Source organism: Erythrolamprus reginae, chromosome 4, assembly GCF_031021105.1.
Source record: "Erythrolamprus reginae isolate rEryReg1 chromosome 4, rEryReg1.hap1, whole genome shotgun sequence".
Taxonomy (NCBI): Eukaryota; Metazoa; Chordata; class Lepidosauria; order Squamata; family Dipsadidae; genus Erythrolamprus; species Erythrolamprus reginae.
Window position 1 is genome coordinate 58,686,471 of NC_091953.1, and position 18,179 is coordinate 58,704,649.

Consider the following 18,179-nt stretch of genomic DNA (forward strand, 5'->3'; position numbering starts at 1 on the left):
TATTCCTACTTTTTTCTAAATTGCATTTCACATTATGGCTCATTCTCAATAATGTTCAGGACTTTAAAACAATTTCTAACATTTTATTTATCTATCTATCTATCTATCTATCTATCTATCTATCTATCTATCTATCTATCTATCTATCTATCTATTAAATTTGTATGCCGCCCCTCTCCGCAGACTCGGGGCGGCTCACAACAGCAACAGAAAACAATATATAATACAAATTCAATAATTAGAAAGCTAAAAACCCATAATTTAAAAAACATGCACACAACATACCATACATAAACAGTATAGGCCTGGGGAAGATATTTCAGTTTCCCCATGCCTGACGGCAGAGGTGGGTTTTAAGGAGTTTGCGGAAGGCAAGGAGGGTGGGGGCAGTTCTAATCTCAGGGGGGAGCTGGTTCCAGAGGGTCGGGGCCGCCACAGAGAAGGCTCTTCCCCTGGGACCCGCCAAACGACATTGTTTAGTCGACGGGATCCGGAGAAGGCCAACTCTGTGGGACCTAATTCTTGAAAATGGTGAGTGTATGTTTAAAATTATATAGGCTAGGATACTTTATTCTTCTATTTAGATGGACCTGCACATGAGCAGCTTGTGATCTGTTTTCTACAGCACCGTGGGCAGCGGTGGGTTGCTGAGAGTTCGGCCCAGTTCTTAGAACTGATAGCACCAGCAGTGCAATGCTTCGCCCACCTGCCTGGGATGCTCCGCCCACCCACACGGGACGCTCCACCCACCCACCTGGGATGCTTCTGTGCATGCACGCACAAGCACGTGTGCAAACCAGCAGCAAAACTATTTAGAACCCATCACTGACCCCAGGCCATTTCTTCACTGTTGTAACTGACTTCTTTCATTTCCTTGTATCTATATAGTCAATTTTATTCCTGTTTACTTCCATCTGATGAAGTCTATATACAGTGTTCCCTCGATTTTCGCGGGTTCGAATTTCGCGAATAGCCTATACCACGGTTTTTCAAAAAATATTAATTAAAAAATACTTCGCGGTTTTTTTCCTATACCACGGTTTTCCCACCTAATGATGTCATATGTCATCGCCAAACTAATAATTTTTGCAAATAAATAACAAAAAAAATGATTACTGTTAATAAATAATTATGTTTATAAATATCAGGATCACTAAGTGTCTTATTCAATGGTGAGTACCAGTAATAATGGTGAGTAAATGGTTGTTAAGGGAATGGGAAATGGTAATTTAGGGGTTTAAAGTATTAAGGGAAGGCTTGTGATACTGTCCGTAGCCAAAAATGGTGTATTTACTTCTGCATCCCTACTTCGCGGAAATTCGACTTTTGCGGGTAGTCTCGGAAAGCATCCCCAGCGGAAATCGAGGGAACACTATACACAGACATAACTTTGGTTGCTGAAACTAAAAAAATCATTAGATTGGCAGAAATTAGTAAGTGTCAGCTTCCTGTTTCCTAGGTTATAGAGTCCAATTACGCTCTCTCATTATTTCCAACTTTGCATTCCAATCTCCAACCGCAAGCAGCATATTTTGCTTGCATGTTCTCAGTGTTTTTAATTTCAAATTGAACTCATCAACCTCCACTTCTTGCATCAGTGGTTACAGCATAAACTTGGATAATTGCCACATTAAAGATTGCCCACAAAGTTTAATTGATATTATTCACTCATTGATTTCACTGTACTCAAATACAGTTTTTGCAGTAATCTTCCAACAATAAATTCAACACCCTTCTGTATCTTATATCCTTAGTATGTTCTTCTAAGTGAAAAATGCTCACTAATCCATTTCAATTTGTTGAGGTCTAAGTTGTCAATGTGTAGTTTGTTCGTTCATTTAATCTTTTACTATGGCGAGCTTTCCCGTGTTCATGCTTTTTATGTTCCATGTTTCCAGCTTCAATATCATTGCTACGTGATTTAGGTTCTTGCTTGCTGTAGATTTTACCACTTCAAGGGTCAAATCTTCCTCTTATGTAGTGTAAAAAAGAGCCTTAAACAATGCAAAAATCTATTTTCAAAAGATGGCAGGGATGGCAAAGACATAGAAGATCAGCACAGCAATGCGGTCAGCCTACCACTGGTGATAAATACAGACACATACACATATATAAATATCATAGATATAACTCTTACCTGTGTTCTGAACCAGGAAAACTTATTTGCAGGCAGTTCAAGAGCCAGTTTGAGAATATGATAATGTAGAACAGGAGAAATTTCCTGTTGCAATCCCTTTTCAGTAAAAATACCTTTGATTTGAAAAGGGAGAGTACAATTAAGTCAAAGATAAAATAATCAAAGTAAATAAAAATCAAACAGCATTACACATTAAGATATTTGGATAGCATATATTTAATAATAAATAACATTATGGTTCCCTCTCAATAATGTTCAGGACTTTAAAGCAATTTCTAACATTCTTGAGAATGGTGAGTATATGTTCAAAATTATATAGGCTAGTAGACTTTATTTTTCTGTTTAGGTTGACCTGCAACCTAAACAGGTTGAGCAGTTTGTGATCTGTTTTCTACAATATCCGAGCAGCGGCGGGTTCTTAGAACCGGTAGCACCAGTGGCGGGATGCATCACAACACTGTCTGTCTGTCTGTCTGTCTGTCTATCTATCATGTAGGATAATTAAATTTATCCTTCTTGTTATCTTCTTTACTCTTATTATTGGTATTATTATTATTATTATTATTATTATTATTATTATTATTATTATTATCATTATTCTGTTGCTTTGCATGTACCCTGAGAGCTTCTGCACTGGAGACAAATCCCTTGTGTGTCCAATCACACTTGGCTAAATAAAGTATTCAATTCAGTTAAATAAACTATTCAAGTTCTAGAACTGCTTGACTCTAAAAAGATTGAGGGTGACTTATACATTTAAAAAGGGAGAGAGTATCAAAAAGACACCACAAAGAAGACAACCCAAACACAAAATTAAAAAATCTTACTACAGTTGAGCCTGAACCTTTCTCAACCCCCCCACCCTTCCCACCCAGTGCTGGAACAAGACTTATCATCAAAACTGAACCCAACAGATTATCTCACCCAACAGGTTCATCTGGAGACACCCATAAAGCCCCGAGGCACCCATAAAGAATTTTGAATTTTATCTTTTTATCTTCCTCTATCAATTATCAGTTGAAATTGACTCAACAAAAAAGAAAAGTACCACAATTCTAGTCTCCCACTTTCAATTCCTATACTCCGTCTATAATCAATTATACTAAAAGCCACCAACTCATTAAGGAGAGTCAGTATTAAGTCAGTATTAAGAGTCATTACTCTCCCATCTCAGCTTTGCATTCCCAATTCAATTAACGGCATCCTAGTGCTATGCCTCAGCCTAAAACATAACTAAATGGATTCATATCCTGTCTCCCACTGATCATCACAATAGTGATGTTAACATGAATTTTAAAAGTTTGGGAAAAATGAAAAGGCCTTCATCTGGAATTGAAATCATCGAATATAAGATTTCCCAGGGAGAAGATTCTAAAATTTTAGGAAACCAAACTCAAGAGTTCAACCAACTTTTTCAACACTCCTGCATTTTTCTACTGTGACTGAAGTTTACTGAAGTTGCAAAGAAGCTGCAAATCTTGCAAGTTTACCCTGATCCCAGAAGCTTCAGAAGAAAAAACAGGAGTCAACCTACGATAATATAAGGACTATAACAGCCATTATGTAGACAGAAGACCAACAGAGCACATCCACGAATACCAAGCAACAGTCAGAAGACATGGTGAAAACTCCTTAATTTCACAACACACGGACAGACTCAACCATAGTTTCAACTGGAAAACTGTGAGCATCCTAGACCAAGCCAAGTTAAAAAGCAACAGAGAATTCCTAGAAACCTGGCATTCAAACAAATCAACCATCAACAGCCATACAGAGATAAACTACACCTACATATTATGCAAAGGAGACAATAAAAAGCCAAAAAGAAACAAACACAATACACCTCCCCACCAGAAATCAACATCCACAGGAGCAAAGACTAACATCAAAATTAACCTTGGAACAATAGTCAAGAAGTAAACAATGACCCAATCAAGGGACTACCAATTAAGACAAATTAACAATAAACAACAATCTAAACAAGGAGCCACTAAGAAAAATCCCACTAATACTGACAGGGTAAGCCACTAATATATAAAAATAAGAATAAACTCAACTCCCTTCTAGCACTGATGATGTTACCTAGGTTGATAATAAAATATCTGAAAGAAAACCACTAAGCTCAGAGTGTATCAAGAACCCCAAAGACCTACCTACCTACCTACCTACCTACCTACCTACCTACTGGTTTCTTTCTTTCTGTCTGTCTGTCTGTCTGTCTATCTATCGATCTAGGTGCATCTAATTTATTATTTTATTTATTTGTTTTGTCAAGTACGTATTGTTGGTGTACAAAGATATAATAATATTTATATACATGATACTAATAAAAGAGAAACATTAGGACAGGGGACGGAAGGCACTCTGGTGCACTTATGAACACCACTTATCTCATGCAGTGGTATAAGTATGTTTATCTTGTCAGTTGCTAGCTAAATTGGTAGGCAAGACCCACTTTTATAAATATTATTTTTGGTGTATTCCCATGTAGGTAGAGCATGCTTAACATTACCTTTTATTAATTTGCTAAAATCAAAGTTGCTCTGTGCTATTAAGTGAGGAACAACTTGTTGATAAAGGCATATAACTTGAAGTAAAACAGCTTTCAGAAGAGTGATTTCTACATCATCCAAGCCTAGAAAAATCACAAATTGACAAATATTTAAAAAAAACAAATGTTATAAAATAAAATTCCATTTCATAATATAGTATCAGTTATTGTTTTTTTTTCTCTACACATAGTACAATCCTGAAAAAAAGCAGCCACCAATATATGTAATTTAAAAATGAATCAACTAACAGCAAATCTAGGGAATTAAAATGATAGTTCTAACAGTTTAATCCTGGCTCTTTTGGTGCTTGGAATGAATTCCAACTCCCACTTTTGGGTCAGTAACCGCTGCCAGCATTGTTATAGCACTCTTCGGTGGAAAAAGAAAGAAATTACGAAGTACTGATGCACAAGACTTTTATGTCTAAATGAGAAGCAAAGAAACATTAACAGGGCTGTTTTTTCTGCCAAGTTAGAATATGCAAAATTAAGAACTCTTAAGGAATATGTCCCAAAGGTGCTTTTTTCAAGAGGCAGTTGGACTTTCTGGTTATTCTTTAAAGACATTTCGCTTCTCATCTGACTGGATGGTTGGGAATGGAAAGATTCCTCACCGTCCAGTCAGAGCTGAAGAAGGTTCTTGGAAGAAGGTCTTCAAAGAAAACCCAGAAAGTCCAGTTTCTCTTGAAAAAAGCACCTTTGGGACATCCATAACCTGGATGACTGAGCATCTCCATAGACATTCTTAAGGAATATATTTCTCAAGAGACAAGTGATACTTGCTTTGTACTAAATAATGTTTGCTAGTTAGTGACTTCGCATGGTTTGTCAATATAGCCGCTGTAGGTTATAAACCATGGTTTATTAAATAGGCAATTCTATGAATCCAAAAAACAGTAATTCAATGGTGCTTTACACCAGTGTTTTTCAACCAGTGTGCCGTGGCACACTAGTGTGCCGCGAGACATGGTCAGGTGTGCCGCGAAGAAGGAAGCTCATGTTCCGGTCTCGCAACTTTTTGCTGTGAGAGTGAGAAAGAGAGAGAAAGAGAGAGAAAGAAAGCAAGAGAGAGAGAAAGAGTGTGAGAGAGAAAGCAAGAGAGAAAGAAAAGAGAGAAAGAGAGAGAAAGCAAGAGTGAGAGAGAAAGAAGGCAAGAGAGAGAGAGAAAGCAAGAGAGAGAGAAAAGGAGAGGAAGGGAGAGAGAGAGAAATGAGCAAAAAGGGGAGAAAAAAGAGAAATGAGAAAATGATTGAGACAGAGAATGAGAGGAAAGAGAGAGAAACAAAAGAGAGAGAGAGAAGTGACTCTTGATTTAAAGCATATGATAAAAAGCACCCAAAGAATAAGAGAGAAAAACCCCCAGCCCTCACCTGTTTTTGGAAATGGTTCAAGAGTGTGTGTATACACACACACACACACACACACACAAGGGTGGGGAGGAGACAGGAATGGAAAAAGAGAGGAGAGTGTCTTAGGGTGTCATTTTGTGTTATTTTGGTTGGTGGTGTGCCCCAGGATTTTGTAAATGTAAAAAATGTGTCGCGGCTCAAAAAAGGTTGAAAATCACTGCTTTACACTATACATGAATTAGTGTGAAGTGTAAAGTAGGACATTAAGTTGCTTTCTGCTTGTCTTCTATAGAAAACTTCCTTAACTGCTTTGCTGCAAGAATCTCTTCATTCAGAATTTTGCACAGGATTGGGTTGTTAAGTCTAGAAAACAAGGGTTTCAGAAAGGATATCTAATAATTTTATTACGTATTAATAAAATATAACTTTCAGATTAAATAGAGCTTGTCAAAGATCAGCTCAGGGCCAACATGAATTATCAGATATTTTCAGTCACTGGGTTAAAAGAACAAATCTTTAAGTGCATACAATGACCAAAGATTCCTTACCATGCTCTTTCTTTGTTTCATTTGTTTCTTCCATAGAAGAAGCAGCTTCTGTTCCTTTCTCTTTCTGCCCTTCCTCAGCCTTATCTTCCTTTAGAAAGTATTGCCAGACGGCGATTATGCTAGTCATATCTGGTAAAAGCTAGGTTTTAAAGAAGGTTATTATATTATATTGTACAAAGCAGAAGTACAGGAGAAAAATCAGAAATCAATCTGCATGTATGCAAAAAAATTGCAGGTTCTTATGTGTTTTGAATATATTAAAAAGAAATATTATTTTTTTCCTGTAAATTACTTTAATCTATTATTATTCCCCTATTCAAATTTGACTTATCCCACTTAATATCCTACTTGTTTGCTCTTACATTCATCCCAATGTAGCTCCCAAACAAATGCCTATACTCCCAAAGTACAGTGTTCCCTCGATTTCCGCAGGGGATGCGTTCTGAGACCGCCCGCGAAAGTCGAATTTCCGCGAAGTAGAGATGCGGAAGTAAATACACCATTTTTGGCTATGGACAGTATCACAAGCCATCCCTTAACACTTTAAACCCATAAATTACCATTTCCCATTCCCTTAATAACCATTTACTCACTATTATTATTGGTACTCACCATTGAATAAGACACTTAGTGATCCTGATATTTATAAGCATAATTATTTATTAACAATAATTATTTTTTTTGTTATTTATTTGCAAAAATTATTAGTTTGGCAATGACATATGACGCCATTGGGTGGGAAAAACCGTGGTATAGGGAAAAAACCCGCAAAGTATTTTTTTAATTACGGTAATATATTTTTTTAAACTGTGGTATAGGCTATTCACGAAGTTCGAACCCGCAAAAATCGAGGGAACATTTGTAGCGAGGGAGTAAAATGGATTCTTGTGTGTGACAATTATCATATATACTATGACATATTTGGGACATAAGGACATATATATGTCATTAGTATGACACTGGTCAAGGAGCACTGCAGATGCTGTTAGGATAAGGGAATAATTAAAAAGGAAACCGTAAATTTGCGATAGCTCCATTATGGCTTTATCTGTTGCCCCATATTTCAGGTGTATAATTAAAGAAAATATTATTTTGCCTTTTTCACATCATTCTAATAATTTTAGACTCGGTATTAATATAAACATGGAATGAAATTTGTGAAAAGTTTTTTAATATTATTCAAACAAAAGAACATTTACAGTTTCTTCCAAATCAATAGTACTATATGGGCCAAGATACTGAAAAAAACCTTAATGAAATACCTCTAGATATTTATATCCAGAGCTGCCAGAAAAAAGGAAAGAATCAAGACAGAAGGATTTATTGTTCATTAAACTGCATGTCAAACCTGTGTTCATTTCTTTTTTTAAGATTGTACCTTACTAAGTGATTCCCGGTACTGCTGAACAAATTCCTTCATGATTAGTGGGGTATAGATTTCGGACTTCTCCCATATCTTCTCATTCTGACAATAGTCAATATTTTTCATTGCTCTCTTCAGAATAGTTGTTATCAGTGAAAATATAGTATGCTTCACTGTTTTACTGGCTAACTAAAATTAAAACACAGAAACAATTACTTAGCTTTATCTTCATCTTGCACAATCTAACTATGTTCTCTAAAGTTAACTACAGTAGTAGCAATCTACAAACACAAAGGGGAAGCAAGTCAATTATAAGTACATAAGTGCATCAAATGAATTGGAATGAAAAAAAGATATAAACCCAAAGTGTTTGAATAAAAAGTCTTTTAAAAGTAGCATGCTCAGTCGCTTTCAACGTAGTGCGTTTCTTAGGGATATCAGTTGTTATCGTTTTCTGCAAAATGGCATGCCTTGGATATGTTGGACTCTCAGTCTTATCATTCACGGTTAATATGACCCAATAAAATGTTGCAATGAATGCAGTGCAATGTTTAAAATTAACAGTAGTAGATCCTTGGAACAAACTTCCAGCAGACATGGTAGATAAATCCACAGTAACTGAATTTAAACATGGCTGGGATAAACATATATTCATCCTAAGATAAAATACAGAAAATAGTATAAGGGCAGACTAGATGGACCATGAGGTCTTTTTCTGCCGTCAGACTTCTATGTTTCTATGTTTCTATTCTGATTGAAAAATGTCATACAAACCTGAAAGCATCCATGTTCTTACACCCACAACTCTTAAGGTAAAATGAAAATATATGGGAAGAAATGGAGACTATGTTGTGGACACAGATACCAAGATAATAAAAGTTTACAAAACAACAAAGCTGGAGGGAGAATATATATTTGGCTAATACACTTTTCTGCCTATCTTCTCAGTTACAAACAGAAATTGAAATGATTTACCTATTAAATGTAACAGTAGTTCTGACAATAAATGTATTTTTAAAAACCATGTCTGTTTCCAACATTGTTTCAAGAATTTCAGATATCACCTTTAGTTCCTCATTGTCCATTTATCTTGTATGTGGATTAGGCTGACAATGTGGTCTCCAGCTGCCCAAGGATCTTTATGAATCAGGATGCCCTAATTATACACATTTCTTTTCGATAATACAGCAGTGAATAGTACAGGCTTCAAAAATTATTCAGAGCCATGGATGAATGCAAATTTGATGCAACTTATCAAAACAGTGGTATCTTTTCAGACTCATTTATAAACTTGCAAAAATAGACATCTGCTCTAAAGAAGTGCCACGCTTGTGTTCAAAAATATTTTTTCCAAATAATGCTCAAAATATAGAGTAGACCTTACCCAAGTAGGATAACAATGCTAATAATGTTAACAATGATCTCTTGCTACGTATTCAAAAGTGAAGTTCTTTATTAGTGCCATTCAAAGCAAATTGGAAGCTCTGACATTTATTCTTACTGCTAGAATTGCACTCTAACACTGAGGTTATTTTTATTTGCAGATTAATAAAACAAACAATATGCTACATTTTAACAGTGCCCTATTTTAATAAGCCATAGTTAAAATTATTTGCTGGGCCTAGACCTAATGTTATTAAGACAAAAATGTCCACATGCCTTTTCTGACCACCCTGAAGGAGGAAGACAAAGAGTATCAGCCTTAGGATTAAATGGATTAGTTTTCATGATGTAATTTGATTTGTTTGGTTTTTCAAAATATAGTGTTAGTACAGTAGGAGAGGGAAAGTAGGAAAGGAGAAAAGGATCACACTTAAGAGTGTGGCATTATCAAAGCTAACACCAGCCAGAGGATAGAACAAGTCAAAGAAGTAGTGCAAGAGCAGAAGATATGGAGGGCAAAACTGAATGGAAAACATCATCATCATCATCATCATCATCATCATCATCATCATCATCTTGTGGACTAAGTTCTTACATTTAAACCTTGGGTAAACATCGCTTTGTTGCACACTGCAGGTACTGTAGTCACTTTCACCATAGAAAGCAATTTAGGAAGTGGAATAAACTCAGTGGTTTTAAATGCATTGGAAATGTCTGGCTGAGCCTCATAGATCTGAAATTAAAAACACAAAACATGTAGTTACAAATAAATATATAACATAGATATACAAACCCAAGTGATGCAATAGTGGCTGTAGCCAATTCAGCCGAATTCATGTTGGTCTAAATGTCCAATTGCACATGAAAAGAAAAAAAATACAAAACTGAAAACACTAACAAGAGGGGTCATTACCGAAGCAGGAAAACACTAGTTTTAAGCTAATTAGGGAAGCACAGTACTGTACTTCAAGTACAGCATTTGAACCAGAGGTAGGTTGCTTGCGGTTCGGTTTGGTTCTATAGAACCGGTAGTGGGAATTCCCTCCCCCCTCGCTGAACTGGGAGCGATGGCTGGCTGGCCGCACCCCCAAACCAGCTCTATTGGCAGTGCAATACAAGAGGGGAGGGGAGGACCAGAACGGAAAGGAAGATAGAAGAGTGGGAGGAAGGGAAAGTGAGACAGAGAGAGAGAGAGAGAGACAGACATAAAGGAGGAGAGGGAAAGAGAGAGGAGAGAAATACTTTTTTAAAAGAAAAAATTAAAAATGGCTCTTTGAGTGTTTAATGTTGCAGACCCCTGAGTTAGGCAAACACCATGGCCGTTAAATGAACCTTGTGGTCATCAAGCAAACACTGTGGTTGTTAAACAAATCCATTTTCCCCAATGGGCATTTTTAAACGGAAATCAGAAGGAATTGTTGGAAATTGGCAACAACATAGGAAACCTCATTCATGTGACTGTGTGGGATGTTGTAACTGGTCATGTGTGTGTATTTGTGTGTGTGTGTACATGCATGCACACACGTTTGTGTGCATATGACTGTCAAAATTCCAAAAATGGGTCAAGTAGCTCTGGGGAGGTCAGTCGTAAATTTGAACACTTGCTAAGCAACCATTAAGCCAGAATTTGTATTTGGTGTGCCTTAAGGCAGCGTTTCCCAAAAGGTGTGCCGCGGCACACTAGTGTGCCGCGAGACACAGGCAGGTGTGCCGCCAAGCTCCCCGCCCGATCTGCCCCCTCTCCTCCGCCGCCGCCCCCTGCCTTGGGGCGCGACTTCAGCCGCCGCCGCGAGAGAAGTCGCGCCCCAAGGCAGGGGGCGGCGGCGGCGGCTGCAGCTTCAGCTCCTCTGGACGAAAGCGCTCCCAGCCCTCTCTCGCAGCCCCCTGGCTGGGAGCGCTTTCGCTGCGAGAGAGGGCTTTCTCCATCCGTTTCGGGAATGCACGCCCCACCCCTCTCTCGCGCGCGCCGCTCCCCTTTTCTCTCAGCCCTCCCTGGCTTCGCTTCTCAATCCCTCCCTCTTTCCATCTTTCCTTCCCCTCAGCCGTTCTGTCTGGGGATCTCCCGCTCTTCCCTTCCCCGCCTCCCAGGCTTTGCCTTTGCCACCCCCACCTTTTTTTGGTTGACAAGGAGTCCTTTGCCGCATCCCGCAGTTCGCACTCGGCTCGAGGCCGCTTTCCCTGGCTGCGCTCGGAACCGACAGGGCGCTGCTCTTTCTCTCTCTCACTCTCTCCCGTGAGGCGGGGGAAGGGGAAAAAAAGCAAAAAAAAACTTCTTGCAGCGTGCCCGCGCTCGTCCCTTCAGCAGCGAGGGAGGGAAGTCAGAGGGCGAGGGAGCGAGCGAGCGCTCTTGTCCTTGGTGCCCTCTGCAGCCTGCCTTCCTTCTTCTTTGCCCCCGCTAAGGGACGGAGAGAAAGATAGAAAGGAAAGAGGGAGGGAGAGATAGAAATGAAAGAGGGTGGGAGAGATAGAAAGAAAAGAGATAGAAAGGAAAGAGGGAGGGAGGGAGGAAAGAGGGAGGGAGAGATAGAAAGGAAAAAGGGAGGGAGAGATAGAAAGGAAAGAGGGAGGGAGACAGAGAGAGAGAGAAAGAGAGACATAGCAAGAGAGAGAGAAAAAAAGAAAGAAAGAGATAGCAAGAGAGAGAAAGAGATAGCAAGAGAGAGAGAGAGAAAGAGATAGCAAGAGAGACAGAGAGAGAGAGAGAGAGAAAGAGATATAGCAAGAGAGACAGAAAGAGAGCGAAAGAGAGAGAATGAAAGAGAGATAGCAAGAGAGGCAGAGAGAGAGCAAGGGAGAGAGAAAGACATAGAGGGAAGGAAGGAGGGAGAGAGAAAGACAGCAAAAAAGAGAGAAAGAAAGAAAGAGGGATGGAGAGAGAGAAAGAAGGGAAGGAAGGAAGAGAGAGAAAGAGGGAGGGAGAAATAGAGTGAAATTGAGGAAGATATTTTTTTTTGTCCAAACTTTTCTTCAGCCCCCCCGCGCGCCCCCGTCCCCCCGTTCAGTGTTCCCCAGGATTTTGAAAATATGAATAATGTGCCGCGGCTCAAAAAAGGTTGGGAAACACTGCCTTAAGGGTTCAGAGCTGTATGGAATCTGGTTTCCTTTAATTCTTTGGGGGATTGCAAAAGCTCTGGATGCGGGAATCCTCTTAGGGGAAACTAGGATTGTGACCACTTAGCCACGCCCACAGTCACATGACCATGAAGCCCTGCCTACTGTCACCTGAACATCAAGCCACACCCACAAAATAAGCCACACCCACAGAACCAATAGTAAAAAACTAGAACCCATCTGATTTGAACCCCATGTTTACAGATCTTTCTGAAAAAGCAATATCCAGCAAATTATGAAAACATGAGATTCAAATGGTATACTTTCTTTGCACTAAAAACCAATCTGGGTCTACATGCCAGAACAAAAGTAATTATCAGCAAAAATAGACCTCAGCACTGCAGAACCTACATGGGTTTTCTTGCCATTTTAACATGTCACCACCATATATTGCTGGTTTTGCTAGTTGGTATGTAGGAAGCTTATAGCAATAGCAATAGCATTTATGCTTATATACTGCCCCAAAGCAATTTACAGCCCTCTTGGTTTACAATGTCAGCATATCGCCTCCAGAAACACGGGTCCTCCTTTTACTGACTTCGAAAGGATGGACGGCTGAGTCAACCTTTATGGCTTTTACTCTGGCGTTTTAGTGATTTTTATCCTAAAGCACTTCTGTCTGGGTCATACAAATTTGATCAAGAATCTCTCAATATACTGCATATATATTCTCTGCATTTTCAGATGATCAGCAATGAGTGGCAGCATAGAAGACAAGATTTATTTATTTATTTATTTGTTTGTTTGTTTGTTTGTTTATTTGTTTGTTTATTTGTTTGATTGATTGATTTCTGTGCCATCCTTCACGAGGCGACTCAGGGCGGCGTACAACATTAAATATAGCAATATATATGAAATCTAATAATATGAAAATTTACTAAAACATTTAAAAAGAAATAAAGATTAAAAAAACAAAACCCTAGAACCCTCCAATGCTTTCTAGGCATACTAAAAATAAATTGGAGGGGCAGGACAGGGGAGAAGGATCAGAGATATGAATCCTTTTCTATTAACTCTACTCTCACTTGATTTTCAAGATTTTACTTATATCATGAAGTCACAGAGGCATCCCAAACATTCTCCATCATCTTTTATTATACTTTTCTATGTCTGTCCCCCACAAACCACATTCACATAAAATTATAGCAACCAATGTCCACCAAGCTGGTAGGATACACAAGGGAAAGCTGATCTAATATCTTTCAGGCTGGGTACATTTTCCACAAATAACTAGTGATGCATCGCACCAAATAACACATTACCAAGCTAATCTTTAGTTCAAAGGCTTACCAGTAATACCCAGAGGGGATCTGGTACAATGATATAAGAATTCAATAAACATAGAGAAAGATAATCATACATTGGCCACTACTATATTTAATCACCTCTCCTGAGTTAATAGTGCACTCCTAAAGGACTGTGAGCAGAATACAGCAATTAAGCACTGAAAACACAATAATACATTTAGCTGCCCACATATTACAATCCCACTTCCTGTTTATTGCTCTGGCTCTTTTCATTTCAAACTTCTGAAACGCATGAACTTCAATGCCAACTTCTATATAGGATTCTGTTCTTAGTTCTCATTCACTTTGATGAAAACAGTGTGCTTTTGAAATGTGCTCAAAGAGAAGAGAATCTGTATGACTTTTGCATGGATTTAGGGTGGCATTTTTGTAATTAAATTAAGAGGTCGCCAAAAAGGGATTTTGTCTTTTACTATAAATGTTGTCTCCCTAGCTGTTGTATCCGGTTTCTCATGCTTTTATCAAATCCCATGAGAAAATATCATGGGAATCATTCCTCCATTGGGAAGTTTCAGCAGCCAAGGAAGCATCTGCAAAATGAGGATTGTAACAAAAAACAACAGCAATGGTTCTCTACTTCCTTCACAATTAAAAGTTTGAAAGCATCACAGAAAAATATTATGCAAATGTTGGCATAGCATGGCTTATCCGCGCGTTACTGGTAGCTAGGCAGGATTATTATAATAGACTGTTCAAGCTTTTACAGTTAATTTATAAAACTCAGCAGATGCTGTACTATATTTGAGTGGGCTCGCTTATTAAATCATATAAACCTATATTATATCAATTGTATTGGCACTTCTAAGTTTAACTGAAATTTTAATAGGTAGAATACATGATTACTGGATATGACTATGATGATTTGATCGGAGGTATGACTGACATCGAGTTGGAGGCCCTCTTCTTTCCCTTTCAAATTAAACAAAAGCTAAATGAGTAAGTTTGCAATATTATTGTTAGTACAGGGTACATGGTTGTTAGGGATTGCCATAGTAAACTGCATATTGTACACTTGTACCAAACTTGTACTTAAAGAGTTAATGTGCACTTAAAGGGTTAACTTGTACTTGAAGAGTTAATATTCAAGGCTGTTTCATCACTTCCTCATTGAAGCTATAAAAGCTCATTATTCTGTTCAGTCACTTCCTTTTACTTTTGCCTGAGAGAAGGGGGAGTTGTGTTTATGCTTCGTGCGTATCTTCTTGTATAAGCTTTCTGCTTATTATCTATATTGTATGTTAGTTTTGTGCTTTTATCTATATTGTATTTTGCTTTGTGCTAATCTTGTAATTGCTCAGTGCGTATTATTCTGTATTTGCTTCGTGCTTATTCTGGATTGTTTATATTTTGTTTATATATAAATAATACTTATTTTACTAAGTCTGTGTCTTGGCTTTATCACACATCCATGCTCTGTTAAAATTCTCTGCTCGGTGTTGTCGAAGGTTTCATAGCCTAACCGAGACAAGCCAACAATTATAGATCAGTGATGGTGAACCATTTTTTCCTCGGGTGCCGAAAGAGCATGTGCGCGCGCTATCACACATTCACGAGTGCCCACACCCATAATTCAATGCCTGGGGAGGGCGAAAACAGCTTCCCCTGCCCGCCAGAGGCCCTGTGGAGGCTGGAAATGTCCTGTTTCCCAACTTCTGGTGGGCCCAGTAGGCTCGTGTTTCACCCTCCCCAGGCTCCAAAGGCTTCCCTGGAGCCAGGGGAAGGGAAAAATGCCCTCCCCCCACCCCAGAGGCTCTCTGGAAGCCAAAAATGTCCTGCCAGAGCCTCTGTGCAAGCCAAAAATTGGTGGCCGGCACACACATTCAGGTTGGAGCTGAGCTAAGGCAACGGCTCGTGTGTCACCAGATATGGCTCCACATGCCACTATGGCATCCATGCCATAGGTTTGCCATCACTGTTATAGATTGTTGTACATACTCCTGGTCAGTTGGAGGATGGTGAAGATATTGAGGACTCGGATTCAGATAGTGTTTATGAATTAGTTGGGGGGGGGGGGTTACAGGTAGTAGAACAGGTGGGAGGCCAGCCACAGGATGGGGCTATGAGTTCAGGATCTAGTGAGGGAGAATCAGACGTTCGCTGGGTTAACCCTAAATTCAGAAGGGCCCAAAAACGTAGAGAACAGGTGTCTGGAAGAAGATATTAAGGAGAAGAATGGGTTAAATACTGTAGTGATGTATTTGGCACGTCAGGGGTTCAGTGGGGAAGAAAGGTGGAGTTTCAATGTTACCGAAGAAATGGATGTTTTTCTTGCCGCTCTCAAGTAAACAAAAGTATTCTGTGTTGATTAACAGTCAGGGCTGCTGTTTTAGAAATCATGCTGTTAGGAAAATAAATCTTGTTAAGTGGAGAAGGAGAAGGAATGTGAGAAATGCAGTTAAGGGAGATAACGGACCAAGTGCCTGTATGAAATGTGTTTGAATTCCAGAAGAGCAGAGAAATAAATGGAGTTTCTTTATTCATGATATAATGCATTTAATAAGAGTTATTTGTAATTACTAAATTTCTACCAGAAACCAGAACATAGATGTACTGTGTTTTACTAAGTTGGAAGAGGAGAAACCTCACTGAATTCACTAATCATTCTTTCCAGGCAGAAATGTATAATAACCGGTTTATAAATAATCCCAAAGAATTAGGAAATACAGATCTTTTACATTTGCATTTTGATCACAGTATTAATTTGCATATTTGAAACATACAAGCTTACAATCCAATTCTGCATGATGTATATACGGTATTATATTTTTATCCTGCCTTTATTACTTTTATAAGTACAGTAGTCCCTCACCTATCGCTGGTGTTACGTTCCAGACCTGGCCGCGATAGGTGAAATCCGCGATGGGGAATTTATCGACTGATAGTACTTATTTAAGTATTTATATTGTAATTGTTTGGTAAGTTTTCATTGTTTTAAGTGTTTATAAACCCTTCCCACACAGTATTTATTTTAGATACAGTATTTAAATACAGTACAGTGGTACCTCAAGATACGAACCCCTCGTCTTACGAACAACTCGTGATACGAACCCGGGGTTGAGAAAAAAATTGCATCTTCTTACGAACTTTTTTCGTGTTACGAACGCCAAACCCGAACTTCCGGGTTCGGCATTCGGAGGCTCCTGGGAAGCCGCCCGGCTGTTTTTAAAGGTGACAGCCGGGCTGGGGGGCTTCCCAGCACCCCCCCAACCCCGAACCCGGAAGTTCGGCAAAAGTTCAGGGTTCAGGAGGTTGCTGGGAAGCCCCCCAGCCCGGCTGTCACCTTTTAAAACAGCCGGGAGGCTTCCCAGCGGTTCCGGGAGAAGCGCTGGGGAGGAGCAGAAGGGCTGACTTGTCTCAATCCCCAGAGCTTCTCCTAGGAACACAGGGATGGCGAAGGGGCAGTGGGGGAGAGAACAGGAGAGAATGGGAGGCTCAGGACTCGGTCGTTCGCAGCGCTGGCTGGCAACTTTTCTTTTTAGCGCTGGAGAGGCAAGCTGGCTGTATCTATTCACCCACCCACCCATCCATTCATTGATCCAGAGGCTTGCCTTAGAACGGGATAGAAACAGCTTTGTCTTTGGCAGCCGGGCTGCCTCTCGTTTGCAATGATAGACGAAGCTGCCTAAGTGAAAGTCCCGTCCCCCCCCAATTTTCGTTACGTATCCCGGACTGGCAACTGTTTCAGTTTTCTTCTCAGGCAAACCTGGGTGGATGGATAAATGGATGGATAAATGGATGGGTGGGTGGGTGGGTGGGTGGGTTGATGAATGGATGGATGGATAGATAGAGAGATAGAGAGATAGAGAGATCGTGGATAGATGGATGGGTAGATGGATGGATAGAGAGATTGAGAGACTGAGAGAGAGATAGAGAGATAATGGATGGATAGATAGATAGATAGATAGAGAGGGAGAGAGAGAAAGAAAGAAAGAAAGAAAGAAAGAAAGAAAGAAAGAAAGAAAGAAAGAAAGAAAGAAAGAAAGAAAGCCCCCACCCGGGGAAACACGAGGCTGCGAAGCTGCGTGAGGCACATATGGGAGGAAGCCTCATTGATACAGAGGCTTGCCTTAGAACGGAATAGAAACAGCTTGATCTTTGCCTCTCCAATGCAATGATAGACGAAGCTGCCTAAGTGAAAGTCCCGTTCCTCCCCCCCCCAATTTTCGTTACGTATCCCGGACTGGCAACTGTTTCAGTTTTCTTTTCAGGCAAACCTGGCTGGATGGATAAATGGATGGATAAATGAATGGGTGGGTGGGGGGGTTGATGGATGGATGGATGGATGGATAGATAGGGAGATAGAGAGATAGAGAGATAGAGAGATAGAGAGATAGAGAGATCGTGGATAGATGAATGGATAGATAGAGAGATTGAGAGACTGAGAGAGAGATAGAGAGATAATGGATGGATAGATAGATAGATAGAGAGAG

The 18,179-nt window shown here is 39.5% G+C and overlaps 1 protein-coding gene across 1 annotated transcript in view; it reads right to left on the bottom strand.

Moving 5' to 3' along the window:
- Positions 1–18,179, bottom strand: part of URB1 (URB1 ribosome biogenesis homolog) — a 91,291-nt gene that overhangs the window by 59,780 nt on the left and 13,332 nt on the right. Inside the window, exons 10-14 of the mRNA XM_070750369.1 lie at positions 9,927–10,064; positions 7,964–8,137; positions 6,586–6,724; positions 4,650–4,772; positions 2,138–2,250 (exon numbers count right to left, since the gene is read on the bottom strand). Of these exons, the coding sequence (XP_070606470.1) occupies positions 2,138–2,250; positions 4,650–4,772; positions 6,586–6,724; positions 7,964–8,137; positions 9,927–10,064 (687 nt within the window). The remainder of the gene's footprint in view (positions 1–2,137; positions 2,251–4,649; positions 4,773–6,585; positions 6,725–7,963; positions 8,138–9,926; positions 10,065–18,179) is intronic.